At 45.3% G+C, this 14,964-nt stretch overlaps 1 protein-coding gene across 2 annotated transcripts in view; it reads right to left on the bottom strand.

Annotated features, from left to right (window-relative positions):
• RGS14 (regulator of G protein signaling 14) overlaps positions 1-13,249 on the bottom strand; it is a 42,830-nt gene extending 29,581 nt beyond the window's left edge. The window contains exons 1-8 of one of the 2 annotated variants that reach the window (XM_089526953.1): positions 13,066-13,249; positions 10,593-10,614; positions 8,925-9,079; positions 8,442-8,534; positions 5,871-6,014; positions 5,517-5,666; positions 5,244-5,376; positions 4,881-5,002 (exon numbers count right to left, since the gene is read on the bottom strand). In XM_089526953.1, coding sequence (XP_089383079.1) covers positions 4,881-5,002; positions 5,244-5,376; positions 5,517-5,666; positions 5,871-6,014; positions 8,442-8,534; positions 8,925-9,079; positions 10,593-10,614; positions 13,066-13,110 — 864 coding nt within the window. In that variant the 5' untranslated portion in view covers positions 13,111-13,249. The remainder of the gene's footprint in view (positions 1-4,880; positions 5,003-5,243; positions 5,377-5,516; positions 5,667-5,870; positions 6,015-8,441; positions 8,535-8,924; positions 9,080-10,592; positions 10,615-13,065) is intronic. The other variant, XM_089526961.1, reaches the window with a different exon arrangement.
• Between the last annotated feature and the right edge of the window lie 1,715 nt (positions 13,250-14,964).

Raw genomic sequence — 14,964 nt, 5'->3', positions numbered from 1 at the left:
TTGGCCAATGCGAACAGACGCTCAAAAAGCCCCCGTGTGGTAAGGTCCATAGTCTCTGGAGCAGCAGAAAACAAGCTTGCTCCCTCCTCAATATGACATCCCTTCAAATATTTAAACAGGGCTATCATATCACCTCTTAACCTTCTCTTCTCCAGGCTAAACATCCCCAGCTCTAAGTCGTTCCTCATAGGGCAAGGTTTCCAGACCTTTCACCATTTTAGTCGCTCTCCTTTGGACACGCTCCAGTTTCTTAATGTCCTTTTTGAATTTTGGTGCCCAGAACTGGACACAATATTCCAGGTGGGGCCTGACCAGAACAGAATAGAGTGGCACTATTACTTCCCTGGATCTGGACACTATACTTTTATTGATGCAGCCTAAAATCGCATTGGCCTTGTTAGTTGCCACATCACACTGTTGACTCATGTTCAACTTGTGGTCTACTTGGACTTCTAGATCCCTTTCACGCATAGTTTCATTCAGCCAGGTGTCCCCCATCCTATATCTGTGCTTTTCATTTTTCCACCCTAAGTGCAGTACCTTACATTTCTCCGTGTTGAATTTCATTTTGTTAGCTTTGGCCCAGTTTTCTAGTCTGTTCAGGTCATTTTGAATCTTGATCCTGTCCTCTGGAGTATTAGCTACTCCTCCTAATTTGGTGTCATCTGCAAATTTGATAAGTATTCCCCCAATTTTGTCCTCTAAGTCATTGATAAAGATGTTGAATAGAACTGGCCCGAGGACAGAGACTTGTGGGACCCCACTGGTCACTTCTCTCCAGGATGAAAAGGAGCCATTGTTGAGCACCCTTTGCGTTCGGTCGGTCAACCAATTATAAATCCATGTAACAGTTGCCTTGTCTAACCCACATTTTACAAGCTTGTTTGCAAGAATATCATGGGGAACTTTGTCAAAGGCCTTACTGAAATCAAATCAGTCAAATGGCAGAGGGTTAATCAAAACTGTCCCTGCTAAATCAGGACAGTTTGAGGGTATTTAATCCAGACTGGACCTCTGCATGCTTCCTTTAGAGTAAGAAAACAAATATAGAAGTTTGCCTAAATGCTACATTTTTAACCCAGAATAGGGTTTAGCCCCTCTATGGCACTTCTGAAGCTATAATCACACAATAAGTGAACATATCTTAATAATGTCTTTATAGTGTACTATTTTTGCCACATATGCAGGGATAATTAACTAGTGGCCTTCCACTTATACTTAGATTGTAACTACCATAATCCCTGACCATTGGCACACAGTCAGGCCTCTGTATCCATGGATTCTGCATCCACACATTCAATCACCCAAGACTTGAATTTTTTAAAAACATTCCAGAAAGCAAACCTTGGTTTTGCCATTTTAGATAAGGGACACCATTTTATTATGCCACTGCATATAGTGGGACTTGACTTTCCATTGATTTTGGTATCCACTGATTTTGGTCCTGGAACCAAATCCCAGTAGATACCAAGGGCCCACTCTTCTGGCTGGACAGATTACCGGAATTCCAGTGAAACAACAGTGCCCAGGTTGCCCATCCCTAACATAGCGTAGCTGCTTCTTTTTTAAAAGAGTTTGTGGCCTTGAGGGTCCATCCTCATTCCAAATTGTCACCTGCTGGCCTTCTGTTGTTAACTAGCCATTGCAGAAGGGCCTTTCACATGGGTGTTGTGTCTTTATATTTCTCATTATGTTTTTAAAACTTTTAAACTGTTTTAAAGTAGTGTTTTTAATGCCATTGGTTATTTAACTGTATGTATTTTTTAAAAAAACCTTTGTACTAGAATAATAGAATCATAGAGTTGGAAGAGACCACAAGGGCCATCCAGTCCAACCCCCTGCCATGCAGGAAATCTCACTCAAAGCATACCCGACATATGGCCATCCAGCCTCTGTTTAAAGACTTCCAAGGAGGGAAACTCCACCACACTCCAAGGGAGTGTGTACCACTGTCAAACAGCCCTTATTATCAGGAAGTTCCTCCTAATTTTGAGGTGGAATTTCTTCTCCTGTAGCTTGCATCCATTGCTCCGGGTCCTGTTCTCTGGAGCAGCAGAAAACAAGCTTGCTCCCTCCTCAATATGACATCGCTTCAAATATTTAAACAGGGCTATCATATCACCTCTTAACCTTCTTCCAGCTCTATGTTTCTATGATTCTATGGCGGGTTACAGACAGCCATTTTGGATGTCCTCAGGACGTCCCAGTTTGAAAAAGGGGCGCCTCTTCTAGACGCCCCTACTCCTATTACAGACAGAGTCCGTAACAAATGGCGGTGGCTGTTCCACACGGCCGCCTTCATTTTGACGTAGCGGATGCTGTGCGTCCGCACGTTGCACCCTGGAAGTGATGCCGCGAGTGCGCGACTAGTGCCTCGCAACGTCTTTTCCGGGGCCCAGGAAGGAGCACGATTTTTGCACTCCTTCCTTGGAGCGTCCGGGAGCCGCACAGTTTGGCCACTGTGGCTCCTGGACGCTGCAAGCGGCGGCAGTGGGAGACCGCTGCAATCCGGTGGTATGTAACACGCCTGTGATTCTCTTTTCCAGGCTAAACATAACCAGCTCCCTAAGTTGTTCCTTATAGGGCATGGTTTCCAGATCATAGAATCATAGAATCATAGAATCGTAGAGTTGGAAGAGACCACTAGGGCCATCCAGTCCAACCCCCTGCCATGCAGGAAATCCAAATCAAAGCATCCCTGACAGATGGCCATCCAGCCTCTGTTTAAAGACCTCCAAGGAAGGAGACTCTATCACCTTCCGAGGAAGTGCATTCCACTGCCGAACAGCCCTTACTGTCAGGAAGTTCCTCCTAATGTTCAGGTGGAATCTCTTTTCCTGTAGCTTGCATCCATTGTTCCGGGTCCTGTTCTCTGGAGCAGCAGAAAACAAGCTTGCTCCCTCCTCAATATGACATCCTTTCAAATATTTAAACAGGGCTATCATATCACCTCTTAACCTTCTTTTCTCCAGGCTAAACATCCCCAGCTCCCTAAGTCGTTCCTCATAGGGCATGGTCTCCAGACCCTTCACCATTTTTGTCGCCCTCCTTTGGACACGCTCCAGTTTCTCAATGTCCTTTTTGAATTGTGGCGCCCAGAACTGGACACAATATTCTAGGTGGGGCCTGACCAAAGCAGAATACAGTGGCACTATTACTTCTCTTGATCTAGACACTATACTTCTATTGATGCAGCCTAAAATAGCATTGGCCTTTTTAGCTGCCGCATCACACTGTTCACTCATGTTCAACTTGTGGTCTACTTGGACTCCTAGATCCCTTTCACACGTAGTTTCATTCAGCCAGGTGTCACCCATCCTATATCTGTGCATTTTATTTTTCCGCCCTAAGTGCAATACCTTACATTTCTCTGTGTTGAATTTCATTTTGTTAGCTTTGGCCCAGCTTTCTAGTCTATTCAGGTCATTTTGAATCTTGATCCTGTCCTCTGGGGTATTAGCTATTCCCCCTAATTTGGTGTCATCTGCAAATTTGATAAGTATGCTCCCAATTCTGTCATCCAGGTCATTGATAAAGATGTTGAATAGCACTGGGCCCAGGACAGAGCCCTGTGGGACCCCACTGGTCACTTCTCTCCAGGATGAAAAGGAGCCATTGTTGAGCACCCTTTGGGTTCGGCCGGTCAACCAATTACAGATCCATTTAACAGTTCCTTTGTCTAGCCCACATCCTTCACCATTTTAGTCACCCTCCAATTTCTCCACATCCTTTTTGAATAGTGATGCCCAGAAGTGGACACAGTACTCCAGGTGGGATTCTTCTAACTGTATTTTTTTAAAATTGTAACAGATTCTTTTTACTGTATTTTTAAAATCTATGTTGTAAGCCACTTTGGGTCCCATTGTGAGAAAAGCATGATATAAATTAAATAAATAAATGAAGTAGTCAAGCTGAGAATACTTTCAGATGAATCTACCATTGCTTTATTCTGAGCTGTCTTAAGGATGGTGCTAAGGCCAGTTCTCTGAAGTCCTCCAACTCTCTGTGACCAGCTTTATGAATATATTCTTCACTGGGCTTTATCTCTCTGTCCACATGCCACTTTTAAAGACTTAAGGCAGGTTTTGTGAATATATTTAACTTGGAAAATTAAATCCCCCTTGGTGGAACTTAATTCCAAATAAGCATGTTTAGGATTGTGCTAATGAACTGTGCATATTCTTCTGGAATATATACATAATATTTAAGCATTTTCTAAGCTTGAGAAATAAGAACTTGGCTGATGCATGTCAGTTACAAAAGAAGGGAGGGAAAGAGCAGCTTCTTCTGCTTCTAAGAAGTAGATACCATTTGCAGGGGGAAGCTTTGAGAGTAAGTTAATTCCCTTTATACAGCTCTGTAAGCCCTATGGCAACATTTAACACTAGGGCAATATTTAATGCACAACCAACACATACATCCTCAGTATTTCTTGTCTCTGATAGCAACACTCTCTCCAAGGATAATTTCACTGTGTGTGATCTCCTTTTATCAGCCACTGTAATCACGAAGGAAAGCTGTATCCCCACCAGCCGTTACTCCCAAGGGCTGTTTAAACAAGTCTTTTCAACTGTTTGGGGGTGAGTGTTGGGGAAGGCAGGACTGCAGCAGTTCAAATGGTACCAGCGTGCTGTCAATGGCAGTCAGAAAGATTGCAGAGAACTCCTCCACACTCCACAGTCATATAGCTCATTATAGATTGTGTGGGGGCTGGATAGGACCCATGGAGCAATAGTCACGGCAGAATGTTAAGCAAGAGCCAAGCGCCCACATGGCAAGGAAGGGAGCATAAATCAAGCTGGCAGGTGGCAGGGGGGATATTTCCACTGTTCCAGCTCCACACTTCTAGGCTACATATGGTAAGTTCCAGAAGCACTTACCTCTGAATGGGAACTGCTGGTTGCATAAGACGACAGGAAACCCAGGTCTAAGCTAGCTGAGGAATTCAGAGAGCCTTGAGACTCACGCCACTGTGATGGCCCCTCACTTCCATTTTTCTCCTCTATGATAAAAAAGATGGTCAGAAGGCTAGGTCATGTTTTTGGAGCATACATGACCTTTGGCCAGAAACCAGCCAGAACTTGGATGAGTTGCTTTTTGGATTACAGCTCATAGAATCCCCCAGCCAGCATGATCATGGGAGCTGAAGCTCAAATTAATGTTTCTAAGCTCCAGACCAATAATGTAGCATCCCTGTTCCCATCCCAAAGTCAAATGAACAGTGGTGGTATCCCTGCTTGTACCTTTGGACTCACCTCCCCAGAGACGTTCCCGTCGGTCGCCTTTCCGGAAGGATCTCCGTGGACTCCTGCTGGGCCCATTGTTCACTGTCTCCACACCTAGTGGCAGTGATTTCCCTGACTTTAGTTTTGTTTTCTAGGGGAAAGTCAGAGATTCAATCAGCTTGAGGAATTGGAGCCAAATGGGAAAAATAGGAAACAGGCATCCCTTAAATATCACAAATCATGGAACAGTAACTACTACACCCTAGGCTGGAAGCGGAGGCGTCATTGTACCTTGCCATGTTCGGCTGGGGGACTGCCAGCGCAAGACAGGGGTCTCAATTCTGGCAAGGGGTGCCCGTGGCTTTCAGCACTTGCACATGCCAGATATAGTGGAGACTTGACAAAGCGTGCATAGCTGTCAAATTTCATCAGGTTGAAAATCTAAAACAAGAAGCATTGGGTTAGTCAAGTACCATCTCTGCAACAGTTTGGGCTGGGCTTCAGCTAATAGTAATGGATAAAGGTGAAAGCAGTGTTGCATATTAGAGGAATTGGTGGTGCCCCTGGTCTTCCATTCTTGCTGTTCCTTTTTCTCTTCCATATAAACACACCCACCCACATCCTACAGAGGTAGACTGTTCTCACCTGCAGTTGCTGGACATTAAACATGTCTGGGGTGGGAGTAGTCAACATCTCCTCACCAATCCAAGCTTGTCTGTCAATGTTGACTGGGTTCACTGAATGACTTGACAAGAACTCATCATAAATTTTCCTAGCCTCCTGAGCCAGCTGTGGAGAAAACATGTGGGATGAGCGTCATAATGTTACTGTAAACATGGAGCAAATGTACTAGGGTAGATGCTATCTGTGTCACCCCTACTGTCTTCCTAAAGGTAAAAATAAGAGGAGAGCAAATGGGTCTATCTGTTTCTTTATTATGTTTATGGTTCCCATAACAAAACACACTGAAACAACAATAAGATGTTTAATACAATGAAAATGGAAAAGACTTTAACATTTCAATCATAATAAAAATCTAGATTGCCTAGCAGAGGACTGCCTTGCCTGGCATCAAAAGAATAGCCATGGTGGGATACAGACTGTCCAAAAAGGGCGGTCTGCTGGTGCCTCCTTTTCCACCATTGGGAAGCTGCAGCAGGTAAACCATGTGGTTTCCTGCCGGCAAGAAAGAACCCGCAAAAAGCAGGTTCTTTTTGTGTCACGCTTGCGACGCCCAAGTGTGCCAATGGTACGCTCGTGACATCACAAGGGCGACACACGGATGCTATGTGTCCATCACATCGTAATGGCGGCGCCCATGTAGACAGGGCACTGCCATTTTGATGCCGCCAGTATGTACTAGGGTTAGGGAGCGTCTGCATGGTGTGTGCTCCCTAACCCTAATACCGCCGCCACCACGTCACATTTTGCCCGTCTGTAACGGGCCCATGTCAGCATCAGTAGCATCACTACAGGGTGTGGGGGTGCAAAGCGCACTGGGTGACACCCGGTGAGCGCCCCCCACCTCCCTGTCATGTACCATGGCATGCGGGAGGGAGGAGGATCCAGTTTCCTCAGTCCCTGCCCTGCAAGGCTGCATTTCCAAGCCTTGCAAGGCAGGGATGTGGAGGACCCGGTGTCCCCAGTCCCTGCCCTGTGAGGCTTGGAAATCAAGCCTCACAGGGCAGGGAGGGAAAGGATCTGGCGTTCTCAGTCCCTCCCCTGCGCTGCTTTACTTTAGAGTAATGCTGTGCAAAGCAGGGACAGGGAGCACTGGGCCCACTCCTTCCCTGCCTCGCACACAGTTTTACTCTAAAGCACCTCGGTGTGACACCCTGGTGTGGAACACCACTGGTGAGCATCAAGAGAGCCTTTTGTGCAAAAGCTTTCCACAGATAATGATGTCACAACTGAGAAGGCCCATCCTCTTTTCAATAATCTGGCCTCAAGCTACTCAACAGTTACCTTTCAATGTAAACACAGAAATAAATTGAAAAACAGTGCAGATGACACACTAACATAGGAAGCTGCCTTGTAGTAAGTGAGACCACTGGACCATCTGGCTCAGTATTACCAACTCTGGCAGCAGCATGTTCCTCAGATGCATCTGAGGAAGTAGACTCAAGTCTACGAAAGTTCACGCTATCAGCTTCTTTCAGTTAGTCTCAAAGGTGCTACAATATCCCTATGCATATTGTTAGTTCTGGATAAAACATTTGCTGAAATATGTTAAGCTGCTCTTCTTTTCTGTGGTACAGGAACCGATCCCTATTTTTCCCATGTTATTTCTGCTTCTACCAAATTTTCCATTAAAGAAGTAATGCCCAGGAACATATCTACTTTGTTAACTGAGGTATATGTGTGTAGAGAGTTCTGCTCTCTACAACATGGGAGACTAAGGGTGTGTCAACACTATACATTCATACCAGTCTGATATTGGTTAAACTACCCTGGCTGCACTGTAAAGAATCCTGGGACTTGCAGTTTGGTAGGGGTACTTATAATCCTCTATAGACAGGCAACAGAACAGAATTCTAAGTACCTTGCTAAAATCAGAATTCCATAGATTATAATAATGACAGTTGAAGTCTATTAGTTGGAAAAGACCACAAGGGCCATCCAGTCTAACCCCCTGCTGTGCAGGAAATCACAATCAAAGCATCCATGACAGATGGCCATCCAGCCTCTGTTTAAAGACTTCCAAGGAGGGAGACTCCACCATTCTCTGAGGGAGTTTGTTCCACTGTCAAACAGCCCTTACTGTCAGGAAGTTCCTGCTAATGTTGAGGTGGAATCTCTTTTCCTGTAGCTTGCATCCATTGTTCCGGGTCCTGTTCTCTGGAGCTGCGTAAAACAAGTTTGCTCCCTCCTCAAAGTGGTATAAGATGTGATACAACTGTGTAGTACAGGCATACCCTTAGAGTCATTCTAGTACTTCTTAGTCTGTCTCTTGTCACCCTTCCTCCAAATCATTACATTTTATATTCCGACAGCTGAGAAGTATGCTTGCCTACAGTACTGACTCTTGTGCACAATTTGGCTTCTTTAAAAAATCTCAGCCTTCATTTGTATGTGGTGAGATCAACTGTCAAATTAGAACCAAACTGATTTATATGTGCCCATGGTCTATATTTTTGCTCTCTCAATACATAATGCAGCCTCTTGCTACAGAATTTAGTTCTCTCCTGCTTACTCTGTCCCGGGAAATCCTCTTACCTGTTGGGTGCTGCTAGCTGGGATTTGCTGGAATCGTTCACAGGCTTGCCAGAAATATACATTCTCAGCACTAAACTCCTTCTTCAGGAACTCCTGGAAAAAGGGGTAAGAGCAAAGGTGACCCCATTCTGTCCCAGGTGAGACAATTAATGCTTTAGGACAGGGGGAATCAAAAAGTCAAGGCTCTTTGCCAGCAGTGCAAGTTATCCAGACCACACAGGCAATGATGTCTACTACAGATAAAAACTTCAGCAGACAGCTGCAGTCACTGAAGGAGCTGGAAAGAAGAGAAATGCTGTATTTGCTGCCATCCAACCAATACTGAGAAAAAATATTATTGTTCATCTGACAAACAAGATACAGTACTATGCAGTGTTTATGTACATGACAGAGCATAAAACAGACTCAAACAAAGTGATACATATAAGACAAGGAATGTGCAGAGGGAAATCAGAATAAGGAGTAGTGCATTATGGAACTCACGGTGAAATAGGCAACACCAAGTCGGTCCTGCAGCAGCATCTCAAAGGACTCAGCCCAGCGGGCTACAGATTGCCCCAAGGAGTGAGAAACACTCTGGGTATTTGGCAGACTGACCACACTGTCATTACTGCCCCGGACTCCCGAGCTGTTTAACTCTGTGAAGCAGAGAGATATTTCAGTTCCATTACAGGATCAATAGCTGGAGTGGGTCAAGGTGTGCACACCTTGGCAATACTCAAAAAAGACTCACTGTCTGAGATTATGGTTGAGAAGGTACTCTCCCTCCATTCCATTTACAGGACCCAACTGGACTGGAGGGTGAATCTTAGTTCAACAGTGGAAATGGGACAGCATCTTCCAGCACAAAGGAGTTAGCAGAGATTACCACACTACACTCTTACAGTGCTACTATTCCATGTTTACTGCTCTGGCTGCCTCCTGGGGTTTGTAGTTCAGGGAGGCCTAAGAGCTTTCTGGCTGAGAATTCTAAGTACCTTTCCCTAAATTGCAAATCCCAGAGAGGCAGCCAGAGCAGTAAAAGTGGAATAGCAACAGTATAAGAGTGTGGTGTACTAATCCAGCAAGTTAGTTTAGGATGAAGGTCAGGCTACAAGGCCTGCATGTAACTATCCTTCAGCACCACACAGTCACCTTCTGGGTAGCATCCTGCTAGTGACAGGTGCATCTATGGCCCAGGACAGACTGCCAAGAAATGGCAGCCTGCCGGCGCCTGTTTTTTCTCCACAGGGACGGTGCAGCCCCCAAGCGGCACGCCGTCACTGCAGAGTAAAAAGAACCTGGTATTTGTGGGTTCTTGCTGTGGCGCTGTGGCGCTGTGACGTAAGCGCCACACGGCACCATGCGGACACCGCACAGCACTTACATCACAATGCCAGCACTCGTGTATATGGGATGCCGCCATTGTAATGGCGCCAGTACGTACTAGGGTTAGGGATCGTGCGGTTGCCGCATGGTCCCTAACCCTAGTATCGGCCCTGGTACGCTGCTTATTGGCGGTATGTTCTGGGCCAATATGTCTCTTTTCTGGATAGGGCTCAGAGGGCTATTCTCCAGCTTTTAGCACTCCATCTCAAACTCCTCCTGTCCCTCAGCAGCACTCAGGTTGATGAACATGAAGCTGTTCTGTGCTCCTGGCGCAGGAAAAGGAGGGTGTATTCCATTAGAGCACATACCCTCACTTCTTGGACCCTCCAAGTTGAGAACAGTTCTCCCCACAAGTTCCCCCCTGGAGTAGCAGCAGAAACCCCTCCTGGAGTTCAACAGGGGCTGCCAGGGCTAGGACACAGGGGAGGACACAGAAGTGATCAGATGGAGTATGTTCTTGCATCCCAGCCTCTCTTTCCTGAAATCGCCATACACCTCTGTCCACTAGTAACACTGACCCTGATAAAGGCTTTCTCTTTCTGGTGGGAGAACATAGCCATTTGGTATCCTGAGTTCCACCTCAGCTAAACATCTTGGGATGTTCATCACCTAGGAGCACAATGCTGTTTTATTCAAAGTACCAACCTGAATGACTCTGAGAGGTGGCCAGGTTTTTCTGTTTTGCATTGAGGTTATCAATCTCCACATCACATTAACCTGCCATTACCAGTCCTCTGACCCCACAAATTTACCACCACTTCCCAAGCCAATAGCTTTACTTACCCCCATCTGATGCAGCCAGGCCCTGTAAAAGAAAGATGAGGGGCATCAAAGAAAGTGTAATTTGACATTCAGAACTACTCAGCAGGAACACTACACAATGTGAATGGTGTTTCTGCTCAGGTGTCAGGCATGTTCACAGGACATTTGTATTATTCACAGATGCAGCTCCAGGACAGCTGTCAGCTTTCAAGAAGATATCAGCCTCAGGAAAAATGCCCAGTTGTGCAAAGTCTGTTGTCATCAGAACCTCCAGCAAGCAAGGGAAGATTGTCAGGAAAGCAGTGGTGCCTTAGACAAGGCAGTAAGCCACAGACTTTGTTTAGTCAATGTTCCCAGAATCACCTCAGGTGGAATTGTCATGATATCCTGCATCGAGAGTTATTGTCTTGTGCAATGGTAGAACTGTAGAACCATAGAGCCTTAAGTCTCCTGTTAATAGGAATAGTTCAGATATGCCACAGAGACCAATCTTTCTAAAATGCCATAGCCTATTCAAGCAAACTGCATACTGGTCAGTGTGACAATGCTGATAATAAAATTTGACCATGCCATCGTCCCTGCATGTACAAAGTTCCATGGTCTAAGAGTATTTCAGATTACACTGATGAGGAAAAAAACTAGTGGAGAGCCCTGTGATGGAATAGATCCAACACCTTGGCCTTTTTAATGCCATGGGAGAGATAATTCCCCATATTGACAGCTACTCCTCTTCCTGAAACTCCAAAACTGTCTCCAGAGTCATGTCAAGACATTTTGCTACTTGAAGCAGAGAAGCAAATGGCACTTTCCCCTCAGAAGTCAAGTACACATGGGCTAGCCTAATTATTTGGGCACTTGAGGCACAAAATTCCATAACTGCCTCCCCCTAATGATGATGATAACAACAACAACACAGCAATCATGAATTACATAACTATTTGTTATCCTTTTGTGACACCCAAAATTGTTGGCCACCTACTGTCTGCCTAAGGGTAGGACCAGCTCTGCCTAGCTGTGTTGCATGGATGGACACTTTCAGTGGGTTCATGGGCCAATTTTACTCTCTAGTATCTTGGCTCTAGTCATGTTGCCACTCCAACTCTGCATGCCACTCAGGTTTGATGGTGGAACAAAGAATGAGGTGGGACAAAGAAGGTTAAAAAGTGCAGAGAGAAGGAAAAAACACACTTTTCAAACAGGTTTTAAAAGGAATAGGTGAAGCAGAATTGTACTTCCCAAAGGGTTCTAAGGAGTACACTACCTTACAATAAGGAGCATTCTTCTTGCGCACCTTGTTTTGGTGTAAGAATACAGGGTTGTTGCTGTTTTTATCACCACTGTTACAATGGCAAAATGTGGCAGTGGCAGGAGACCCTCCTGGCCCAGAAAGACAGCCCATGGGCTACATATAGCCCATCTCTATTATACTGCAGCAGGGCTAAATTATGTTAAGCTGTAAGGAGACATTTCCAGGACATGCAGTACCTGGCATATCTGTCAGAAATTTCTATTCTGATTGGCACTCCAAGTTAAGATTTCATGCTGTGAACCACAGTCAAAGGGAATCTATCATACCACAAAGATTGTATCTCTAAAGACAGAAATTATTTGGGTTTTGTCTTCTTACATTCCAAGCAACCAACAAGGCTTTGAGGGCTGGTTGACATTAACCTTCCATCTAAACAAAGTCCCCTGTTATTCTGCTACGGAGTCACCACTCAAATACCTGCCAGCTAATAAACATCTAAACTGCAACTCCTTTCTTTTGTTTGGTTCACAACAACGTGAGTCTCCTGCACACTGTTTTATCAGCCCATCTAATCTGATTAACAGCCCTTCCTCCCCTTTCCTGGCTGCCAGTCATGCTTAGTTGTGCAACACAATGTCAGAAGCTCTCACGCTTGCCTTGTTCTTCTGTGCACACACAGCAAGACAGCTCAGTGCAAGCTGGAGTCCCTGAAAGGCACTGTGATTTTACAGGCCACAGAAACCCTCACGCCCGATGTGACAAAAACAATCCTTGATGTAATTGCTACTCTGCTCACACACTTACTGCACACAGAGGGTTTTTTCCTCTCTCTCTCTCTCTCTCTCTCTGCCCTCTGTCCCCAGTTAAAAAGAATGAGGTGGTACAAAGGAGGTTAAATGTAACCCAGCTAAAAGAACATGAGAGTATACTATCCTCCTCAGTATACCAACATTAGATCCAAGCAAGCTTCTTTGCTAGCAGAATCCCTGGAAGGGAAAGGCCCCCAAAAGCTTCAGCTGGGAGAATGCCTATGAGGAGAAATCCAGACAAAGTTGTTGTTCCTTCCTAGACAAACAACTGCCCCATCATCCTGATGCCAAGACTGGGAAGATCTTGGAAGAGCTGCTTTCTTGAAGCATCCTTTACCAGGGCCAGAAGAATTATTAAGTACTTTTCTCCTCAGGTCTGGAGATGTGACCTCTGGCCTTGCCAATCCCCAGTAGGAGCTGAAGTCTACTCACTCACCATTCGGCCATTTTGGACGCCCAGGTGTTTGGGTTTTCCCAGCATGCCTCGTGCTGCTGTCACAGGTAGTCCCTGAAACCCAGGACCATCAGCCTAGGAGATGCCCCTCCCTGAGACTGCGGCACAGCCCTCAGAGCATCCCTGGCAGGGAGAGAAAGAAGGAGTGCAGCTGCCTGCCACGCTCACAGTGCTGCACTCACTCACTACCTCTTTTCTCTACCACAGGAAGTGTCACTATGGAAACCAAAACCACAGCTCAAAAAGGGGTTTGGAGACAAAGATTCCCTCCTTCTGTGAGCACAGCCCCACACCGACACCCACAGCCCAGGGCTCTGCACACTGTCCAAGGCAGGAGCATACATTTCCCTAAAGGATCCTGTCTCCTTCTGATAAGGAACCTGGAACATCAGGAGTTGAAATGAAGCCACATACATTTATTGGCACCCACAACAAAGAGCCCCGAGGGGAAGGAACTAAACACAGACATGAGCAAGGTAATGGCATGCTCAGGCAGAAATGCTGCAGCAGGAAAAAGAGCCTGAAGATAAAGCGACGAGGAGGATAAAGTCTCAGCCCAGACACACAAAATCGCCCTGAAAGATCACACATGGGACTTTGTATCATTGTCACCACTGTAGCAATGAAGCAAGAGGGATACCAATTAACAAACAAATCTGCTGGAGCAAAGTTGAGGTCTATTGAGTCTGTATAGTGCCTTTAGTCCAGCCAGCCAGGGACAGATGTGAAGATCGGTGTGCCACTGTTTGACAAAATGTCAAGTTGTATTTATTTATTTATTATAATATAGTTATTCCTCATTTCTCTGAGTCTTACATGGAGGCCTTTCACACACATATAGCACTATAATTCCATTTTAACAGCCAGATCTGCATCCTACTATTTGCAGGGTAGTGAGTCACTAGGGCTCTCTAGCTAAAAGTCTAAATGCCTCTCCCTAAACTGCAATTCCAAGGTTTCCATGGTGTTGTCAGTGCAATTAAAGTGGAAAATAGCACTATGGTATTAAATTAATAGTGTGAATGGACTCATGGTTTCTGAACACACATCCATTTTATATTCCCAGTCAACTGTGAGGCAGATTCACTGAGAAGGAGAGTAAAGCCCAAGTGTTGTGGCTGACTGAGGCCTTGAACCTGGCCTTCTCTGGTCTTCATCCAGCATTCCAGCCAGTACATCAAACTGTCTGTCACTGGAGAAAGACAGCAGTTCTTGAGCCAGATTTGAGCCAGACAACTTATCCTGGCTTCTCTGATTCTACCAGGAATCACATGCGCTTGAAAACAATAGCTGCCTGCAGCTTTACCTGTGATGGGTACTTCATATAAATGTTACAATATGTTATCTCATGAGAGCCACTATGGTGTTGTGGTTTGAGCATCTGACTACAACCCTGAACACCAGGGTTCAACTCCCCACTCAGTCATGGAAACCTACTTGGTGATCTTGGGTGAGTCACACATTCTCAGCCTCAGAAAACCCCATGATAAATTTGCCTTAAGGTTGCCATAAATCAGAAATTACTTGAAGGCATACAACAACAACAAATTTTATCTCATGCACTTAATTAAAAAGTAAAAGACCACCATATCCAGACTGCCTATTGAGGGTACCTCTCAGGAAGCTGGTTTGTTCTTTAGACCTGAGCAACATGTTTGCCATGATACTGTGAAGTTGTTCCTGCTAAGCAAGGACAATCATATTATAGAACCTAAGCAGGAATAAAACAGTTGCACATTTCTGATCCAGTGCAAAGCTGTGAGTATGAGTGTGCTGCAAATCATAGGATGCTACACAAACACAAGTCAATCACTGTTACTTCCAGGGTGTATGTGTGCACATTCATGCACTTGATGTAGATGGCACATCATGTAACTGGAT

This window comes from Sceloporus occidentalis, unplaced genomic scaffold (assembly GCF_023333645.1).
Source record: "Sceloporus occidentalis isolate IW3139 unplaced genomic scaffold, rSceOcc1.0.p SCAF_1, whole genome shotgun sequence".
NCBI classification, from domain to species: Eukaryota; Metazoa; Chordata; class Lepidosauria; order Squamata; family Phrynosomatidae; genus Sceloporus; species Sceloporus occidentalis.
This window is presented reverse-complemented; position numbering and strand designations above follow the sequence as displayed.